This window comes from Oryx dammah, unplaced genomic scaffold, assembly GCF_014754425.2.
Source record: "Oryx dammah isolate SB20612 unplaced genomic scaffold, SCBI_Odam_1.1 HiC_scaffold_19, whole genome shotgun sequence".
NCBI classification, from domain to species: Eukaryota; Metazoa; Chordata; class Mammalia; order Artiodactyla; family Bovidae; genus Oryx; species Oryx dammah.
This window is the reverse complement of record NW_024070203.1, coordinates 39,127,935-39,136,970: the sequence shown is the minus strand read 5'-3', so window position 1 is coordinate 39,136,970 and position 9,036 is coordinate 39,127,935. Positions and strand designations below refer to the sequence as shown.

Here is a 9,036-nt window from a genome sequence, read left to right as displayed (position 1 = left end):
GTGTCTCCTGCACTGGCAGGTGGGTTCTTTACCACTAGCGCATGGATTTGAGCAAACTCGAGGAGACAGTGGAGAATAGAGAAGGCTGGTGTGCTGCAGTCCATGGGGTCACAAAGTCAGACATGACTTAGCAACTGAAAGACAATAACAAATCTTGAATCAGTGAATAAATTGGGCTGGTTTTATTTCCCAGAAGAGAATCTTTGGAGAGTGGGTAGGGAGAAGTTGAAAAAAAAATCAGAATACAGTTATGCAGTCTCTTTCCAGTTTCCTGAGATGATTTATCTAGTGTTTCCTAGATGATTCTCTTACTGGTGAAGAGTTCCTTCTGTCCCCGTCTACTCCCCCTGCCCACTGTGTCTTCCTGCCCAGCTCTCTCTCCCTGTTCTCTAGGAAACAATTTTTTATTGTCACTTTGCATTTGCTGTTGGCGGAATTAGTCTTGGGAAGGTATTGTCTGTGATTCAGAATTCTAGAGCATTGATTCATTTCTTACCTTTTAGGGCTCTGTTTCATTAGGACAAACTAAATAATGGACTTTTCACATAGGCATTGGATTAGATTCCCAAGGGTCAATTCAAGCTGTTGCTGGGCATGGGGCCGCATTTTATAGCAAGACTTATTTCAGTTTTGAATGATTTGGTATTTGGCTAAAAGCACTTAAGACTGATTCCAGAAAACCCAAACTGGCAGCACATTTGTTCCTTTTTTTTTTTAAGCATGCTTGATTTTTTTTTTTTTTTTTAGGTTTTGGAGTTGGGGAATAGGATCAACCCAGAAAGGCATCCCAGAAGTGGGAGAAAGGCTGTTGTGCTCTTAGCAGAGCATTTCAGCCTAAGTGATTAGCAGTATTTGGCCCTGAGGAAGAGGCCTCTAAAAATAACTGGTGAGCAGAGTTTGCAATCAGGTCCAATTTCAGCTCTAGAGGCCTTGCCCAAGGAACTGCTGGCCTGTCCACAGCGCCAGTAGCAAAGGGCCTGTGTCGTGCCTGATACCTGCTCACAGGGCTTTGGTTTTTTTTTTCCTTCCATATATATTATTCATGGATTGAAGAAATCAAAATGGCAGAAGGTAAAGCTATATTTTTGTTCTTTGGGTTAAAAGTGGTTTGGAAACTAGACGGCAGTTGTTTAGCTTGTTTGTTCAGTTGTGCGCTGTTCAGATATTTTTGGCTAAGTGCTTGACTGCATCTTCTATGCTTTCCATTTCAAACTCCTGGAGATCTCAGTGTTTCAAGTAGTTTACTTTTTCATGGGCCAATATGTCTTTAATATCAATGTTAAGTTTTAGAGTCTTAACCTAGAAGATCTTTTATTGAATTGTAATATCAGAGACAACATTTTACAAACTTCAGATAAATGAACAAGTGGCTTGTCTTGGTCTTAGAATTTCATTACAGTGATTTAAAAGAATTGTGTGCATTTAGATTTCATGTAAAGTTTTAGGAAATTTTAGGAAATTTAAGGGCTTTATGATTCCTGTCTTGTATTAATGAACATACTTAGTTGGCTGGAGCAGAGCCTTATGTGTGGAAACGGACCTAATTTTTGTGAAGCAGACAATAAATGCAAAGAAAGGACTTTGGGATTTTATTTTGCTATTTCAAATTGAATCATTAACCTTCAACTGTTCTTTAATGGTGTGTTGATTTACATTTTTGTATGTGTTTGTTTTTGCTTTTCTTTGTGAATTAAGATATTCTTTTTAATGGAAGGCAAGTTGTATTGGCTTTTTATGTCAAAAATGTGTTTAAGAAACATAAAATAGACATGTTGAAACTGCTTCCAGCTCTCAGCTACCTAAGCAGTCACTGGAAGGGTTCTATTATTAGTGTGGAGAATATGAGTCTCTCTGCTTTGAACACTATTTTAAATAAATGGTGAAAATGGATCACTTGACTATCCTGATAAAGAAGAATATGAGATCTGTTTCTGATTTTTAGTTCTTTTTTAAGGCACTTCTCCCCTTCTCCATGGATTGCTTAATCCACAGATTGAAGCAAAATCAGCTGTTACTTCTGACCCACTTTTATAACAGTTCTTGGCTCCAAGGGGATGATATTCTGTAATGCAAAAAAGTAATCAGTTTGATGAATTGCTTTTATGGTTTTTTAAAACTTTAAATGTGTATACAGTCTTGGAGTATAAATATGAAATCCCTAAAATAATGCTTACCAAAGCTCGTTAAATGGTTGATTTGTAATTCACCTAGTTATAGTTCTAGTTACATAATTGACCAGATGCTGGGGTACATCTTCTATTTTGCCTTTCCTTAATCAAATTTCTGATTGTCCCTAGCCCCATCTTCATCTAATCTTACAAAAGAAGAACAAACTACTGGATGTTTTTCCAGAATATGTTTGGAACAGGGTACTAGTTTCATATATGCTTGGGGAGTTTTAAACTCTCTAGAAGGGTTTATCTTACTATGGTTTTTTTAGTTTGGTTGGACAGAAACTGATCTGCCCTTTGGGACTAAGCACACCATATTTACAAAGTGACATATCAAGAATGTGTTATTTGGTGTCAGTTTAAAAGTCCCACTAAAACGATGGTTCAGAAAAAACACCTTTCTATAATTTACTGTTTTGTTCCTTCATGGAATTAGTAAATAATAACAGTAAAAAGATTGATGCTACTGGAGTAATACCTCATTTATTTGACATTATGAAGGGATGGATAAAATAATGCTAATCATTTCATGTCCTAGCTAAGTAACATTTACCCTTTCTTTGACTTTTACCTTTTAAGCGATAAATCCATTTTATAAAAAAAATTTTGAATAAAAATCTTTGCAAAATTTGTTTTACATTTTTTACACTGTGAAACAGTTTGAAACAATGGTTTAATGGCAGAATTAATTTGAAAGTCATTATTACTTTGTACTAAACAATTATTCTAATAGTTAAGGACTATAAGTTTTATAGTTAAGCTCTGGTCACCTATGAGCATCAATCATAAATGGCTTCCTGCCATTCTTTTCAAGTTCTTATGTCTACTCTTGCTATATTCAAATATTTTCTAGGTACTTTCTTCCATCAGCACATTATTGCTTTAACTCCTTTGGGTTAGGCTGTCTTTAATGTCTATTTAATTTTGTTCAATGAGTTAGGAAACTTTTTTTTTTATTGGAGTCTAGTTGATTTGCAATGTTGTGTTAGTTTCAGGTATACAGCAGAGTGAATCAATTATGCATATACATATATCATTCTTTTTTAGGTTCTTTTGTCATACAGTTTATCACAGATATTGAGTAGAGTCTCCTGTGCTATACAGTAGGTCCTTTTTGGTTGTCTATCTTGTATATAATAGTGTGTGTGTGTTCATCTCAAGCTCCTGTTTTATCCCCCGCCCTCCAACACTGTAAGTTAGGAAACTTGATTAAAGTTGTTAGAATCCTCTAAAATGAATATTGGTGAAGGAAATGACAACCCATTCCAGTATTCTTGCCAGGGAAATGCCATGGACAGAGGGGCCTGGTGGGTTAGAGTTCATGGGGTTGCAAGGAGTTGGATGGAACTTAGGGACTGAACAGCAACATAAAGTATATTAAGTGTATCAAATATGATGCATGACAGTTCTGGTGAACAGGACCTTACAAAGGTGTTTCTGCATCCAGACCGATTTGAAAACCTTCCCCTGTGTCTGTGGGTCCCAGTGGATCCTATGTAGAAGGAGCGCTGAACCGTACCTCTTGGCTTCTCTTCTTCCCTGACCTCTATTTCCTATAAATAGTTTCCTTCCTTCTGTGTCTCTCTGCCTAAGAATATGGAGCATTTTGGGGAAAGCTTTTTCTGTGGCAGTTAGTGTTTTCCAGATTCTACAGAAACCAAATAGAGCAGGAAAAAAGGCTTTGGCTACCTCTGTGATCTTATTAAGCTGTTAATAGACTCTGAACTTTTTGAAGGAGGTTCTATTTAGGTTGTTTGGATACAGAACTTGGAACACACATATCAATTTTTATTTTAAAAATAGTCATTAGTAGTTTATCTCTTTCATTAGTTCAACATTAGTGTCTTAGGTATGTGGTTTTGTGTCGAACCATAAGTCTTTTCCATTTTCAAAATCTTTGTGAAACATGATTTAAGAATTTAAGTGGCAACTAACTTTGAAGTGATTTAGCCTTGTAAGCACTATCAAATTCCTGGAGAAATAGTTCAGTGAAAAGAGGTTCCATAAAGCTTTTTCTTCTTATATAATGACATTTTCCCTCTTTTATTTTTTAACAGAGACAAAGCAGGGAGGACTCAGGAACGGGAGGAAAGGAGGACTTTCTGGAAGTTCATTTTTCACGTGGTTTATGGTCATCGCACTGCTCGGAGTCTGGACATCAGTAGCTGTGGTCTGGTTTGATCTTGTTGATTATGAAGAAGTGTTAGGTAAGGGTCTTCATGTTGTTTCTTATTAGTACTGTTAATTTCTGTAGCCTTCCAGTGGTTCTCAGTAGGGAAGGAAGAAAAGGGGACATTAGCAGGGTTAGCTTGGAGTGATGGCTTCAACTTCTTTGAACATGATCTGTTGAAGTAAAAATAGACTTACATTGTTTGCACAGAAAAATTGTATCAAACAGTACACACTCCCATGATATGCAATAGTCTGTCATTTCTGTTCCATTTTGTTATATTATGAATTTTTAAAATAGGTCATGAGCCACTGAATTTATTCAAGGACCAATGAATGGATCATAAACATAACTAGCAAGACCCTGACTTAAAGCATTTCAAAGCATACCCTTCTGTGTCCTCATTGAAATTGTGGGAGGACTAGTGTGTGTGTGAGTTCGTATATAGGTGTTCCCTCCCTGTACAGCGTTTGGAGGAAGTTGTCATGTTACTTCTGATAGTTGTCTTCCTTCCTTCTCCTTTTCCCCTTTCTCTCCCCATAATCACTGCAGTTTTTCATGATTATTTTTTTTACTTTCATGATTGTTTTGTTACACTTGATCAAGTCTCTTTTTTTTTGTAATTGAGGTAAAATTCACCTGACATAAAATTCAACATTGTAAATAAGTAAAAATGTAGAGTTCACTGGTTTTTGATTTTTGTGCTGTCATCATTATTAATTTCAGAATATTTAAGCGCAAGTAACAATTTTGTGTTTTTACATGCATGCAGCCAAAGCAAAGGACTTCCGTTATAACTTGTCAGAGGTACTTCAAGGTAGGCTCTTGGAGATGAATTTTAAGTCTACTTGTGTTAGTCTCTAAAACTGCACCCTTAGGCTACTATTTTAGTTATCACCTGCATTAGAGAATATAAGTGATAGGACCAATTTTCCCTTTTAAATTTCTCAGAAAGTACAGAGTTTCTGAGTTTTTTTAATGTTATTTGAACTGTACTGTATGTAGCCTCAACTGCAGACCAGTACTTTTCATTTATATTTTCTTAGGTATAGAAATGATAACTTCCTTATCTTTCTTACTATTATCATTTTCAATATATGTGTGCTTTGTAAACCAGACTTCTACATAGCAAGTTAAATGTTTTCCTAAGTAGGACAAGGCCTCTGGGAGGGTCCAGGTTGGTCATACCTATTCTACTCCCAAAGTTCTTCATGCTGTTATGCAATGTTTTAATTTACTTTTTAATAAGAAGTGGTGGCAGTGTTGCCAACTAGTGTTTTGGTACTGATACTGTATTTGTGAATGTGGTTTAAAATATTGTTTAAAAATATGAAATTAATAAACCTCTTCACATCCATTGTCCAGTGATGAATTATAAATCATGTCGATTTTTGGATGTTTTTAGGAAATTGAATGTATTTGACTCACATTTGAAATGCTGAACATAACAGTGCTCTGAGATGATAAAGCTTTATTATGCCTTAAAATTCATACTTAAGTGTTTTTGAAGGAGGACGTCTCTGCTAATATTGGCTTTTCAGCTTGTCTGTTTTAAGTCTTTTCTTTTTGTTTTTCCTTAGTAGTAGGTGACTGGTGCTAATTATGTTTTTAAGTAAGATAACTGTAAGTGTTCCTTTGTAATTTCAAAAGGCCTGTTTTACATACTTTATTTCCAGAACAGTCTTTTTTAAAGGTTGATTCATGATGCTTGTCACAAGTCCTTATTATAAAATATAATCTATCCTTTTATTTTTAGTACTTGTACTTGATGTGAATTATATATAGTCTTTGAGTCTTTGTGGGTATTTAGTTTTGAATATTGATAATATGAGGAACTTCTATATTATACATTAAATTTCATGTAACTGTTAGAAATGGATCCGTATTGTTCCTTACATATGTTGAAAATTTTGTCTAAAATATTTTTAGCAATAAAATTTAAAAATATTATTCTGAAATGATTAAATATCAGGGTATTGTTAAGCCCTGAAAGAAAATATTATCTCAGTTATATTTCTTATATTTGTTAGGTGAATGTTTCCATAATCTCTAAGTGAACTGTCTTCATTTTTAAGTGAGATTATCATTTAGCATAGCTTTTTGTAATGAAAGGAGCAAAGAATTGCTTTGCTTGGTAGCATTAATAACTAATATGCAGGACAGTAAGAAGTAGTAACACCTTATTAAATTTGGTTTTCCTTTTGTTCCCATATCCTTCTCTGCTTCTCCTCTTGTAGGAAAACTTGGAATCTATGATGCTGATGGTGATGGAGATTTTGATGTGGATGATGCCAAAGTTTTATTAGGCAAGTACACATTTTTTTTCTTAAGTTAGTGGTGCTAAAATATTGGAAGCAAAATAATATTTAAATTTTAATAATGTCTGTGTCCATCATTTACAATTTATGGAAGATATTTTCCCACACTATATATTCTTGTTAGGATGAAATGAATAGCTTAATTATTTTTCCCTAAACTCTCACATTTCAAGTTACTTTTACAAATAGATAAGTATACAGCTCCTGCACAGATGTTCTTAGTTGGTAATATCATTTTATATGTGTTTTTAGATTTAAAGCATTTTATGTTTTAAACATAGCATTTGAAAATTTAATGTCCTAGTCTGTTTTCAGATATGGTAATTACAGCCATTCTTTAGCATCATTTGACATATTTCATGTCCATTTGAAAGTGTGAATTTCTAAAAGCTTACATAAATTCATTTTGAAATAAAGTAGTGGTAGTAAATGTCTCAAAATGTCCTATGAAGGTTTGGAAGGTAACATTAAAATATAAACTAGTAGTCTTTGGCCAGATTTCTTGATTTTTTTTTAAGTCTTGACCCTTCTTTTTTATCACCAGAAATACCTGTCTTCATCATTGAGATGTTTTTTGTGATAAAGAGGTGATATTTTTTCATTTATTTTAACATGCTGTTATGCTATAAAAGATGATGCTAATTTTAAAATACAAATTTTATATAATCTGGCCTGATGAGATATGTATTTCTGCTTGTTAAACAGCGTGTTTTCCTTTGTTTAGTATATAGCATAGTGTGTATCAAAACACTTTACACTGAAGTCTTTAGAAAAATAGCAAATATGGTAAGGTATTACATAATAAGCTTCATAGAATAATAACATAAAGAAATTCTCACACAATTTTGTGTATATTTTATGGATATGAAAAAGTGGGAGATACTACATCTGTAACTAATGAAATATAATAAAACTTTTTAATTTTGACTTTGTTAACTTGTTACTGCTCAGTGAGAATTATATTTGCTACTTAACAGTGAAAGGTTTCAGTACCCATGAAATTTCTTTTCCTGTCTTAACCATAATAGAATTTTCTATATAATTTTGTCATTAAATATCTAAATTTGGGTTTCTATAAATACAGTAAGTCCTCAGAAGACTATAATCCTTGGCATGTGAAAGAAAGAAAATCATATAAAACTTATATCAGAACAATGCTGATTTCCTTGCCTTTAAGTGGTTAATTATTTTATTACTTTTCTGTAAATGACAAATTCTGAATAGCAGGGCTTTTTAAAAATAGCTTCATATGGGCCAAGTTTCCTTGTTTTAGAAATAATATTACCTATTACATTTGGTTGTTTTTTTGTTTTTATTTTTTTTAAGGTGCTTAAAATCAGCTATCTGGTCTATTAGGAAACACCAACTATTAAAAATTAAAATGATATATCTTCTGTAGCACATATTTATTTCTACTTCAAAATCACATTAATAAGTTGATTTTTAGAATTTTAGATTTCAAAAATTTTTTCCCCTTAGTATTTTTAAGCGGCCATTAAGAGTTTAACTGTAATTTAGAACATTCTCATTTGTGGGTAGCCACGTATGTGGAATCGGCAAATGGTAATCTTTTTATAAGAATCATATACTGGGAGTAGAACCCAGTTGGTGAACGTGAAGGTTCATTTGGTAATTTGACCATTACATGCAAAAAGGCTATGACACACTGTTTTACTGTATTATGTGTACTAATTCATAGTTGGATTGTGGCTCTGGTAAAGATGAAGGAAACAGATGTGAACTGTTTGTCCTCTAACCTTATTCTATAGCATTTAGATTCTCTGCATGAATCTACAACCTTGATGGGAATTGAATTTTATGACTAAAGTTCTTTTCTACGTTGTGAGGTTGTTGTTGTCGCTGAGTTGTGCCTCTGTTACTGGAGGGTGATTTCAAGAACCAAGTGAATTTTGGGGGGCTCAGGTGCTCAGGGAGAGATTATGGGGGAGCAGATTGTGTATCCCCAAAAGAGCTAGACCTTGGGATATGCTCTCCTTGGAGAAGCTGAAGATCTAGTATAACAGCTTTGGATTAAGGCAGAGGGAATGCCCAAGAGGGATGAGAGGAGGAAGTCAGAGATTAGGTGAGAGCTTGGCAGGGCAGGTGTGATAATATTCCTAGTTATGCTGAACTTCCATAGGTTTGGCATTTATTTCATTAGTATTTCTTCCTGGAGTCTTAAATTTGCATGTATCTAAATTTGATCCATTTCAGGAAATGTATACATTCATATTTACATTTCTTTCACATTTCAAAGTTTGGCTTTTCTTTTAAAATATAAAGAGAAAATGAAATACGTGAGTATAACAAGATCAATAGCTATCATTCATTTTATTATTTATTTCTGGCCATGGCCCTTATGGTATACTTTGAAAAT

General features: G+C 33.8%; 1 protein-coding gene across 3 annotated transcripts in view; it reads left to right on the top strand.

Annotated features, from left to right (window-relative positions):
• The first annotated feature begins 390 nt into the window (after nucleotides 1-390).
• The window catches only part of ASPH (aspartate beta-hydroxylase), a 163,389-nt gene continuing 154,743 nt past the window's right edge, over nucleotides 391-9,036 (top strand). Inside the window, exons 1-4 of one of the 3 annotated variants that reach the window (XM_040261282.1) lie at nucleotides 391-1,071; nucleotides 4,229-4,378; nucleotides 5,114-5,158; nucleotides 6,579-6,647. In XM_040261282.1, the coding sequence (XP_040117216.1) occupies nucleotides 1,062-1,071; nucleotides 4,229-4,378; nucleotides 5,114-5,158; nucleotides 6,579-6,647 (274 nt within the window). In that variant the 5' untranslated portion in view covers nucleotides 391-1,061. The remainder of the gene's footprint in view (nucleotides 1,072-4,228; nucleotides 4,379-5,113; nucleotides 5,159-6,578; nucleotides 6,648-9,036) is intronic. The other 2 variants (XM_040261284.1, XM_040261283.1) reach the window with 2 other exon arrangements.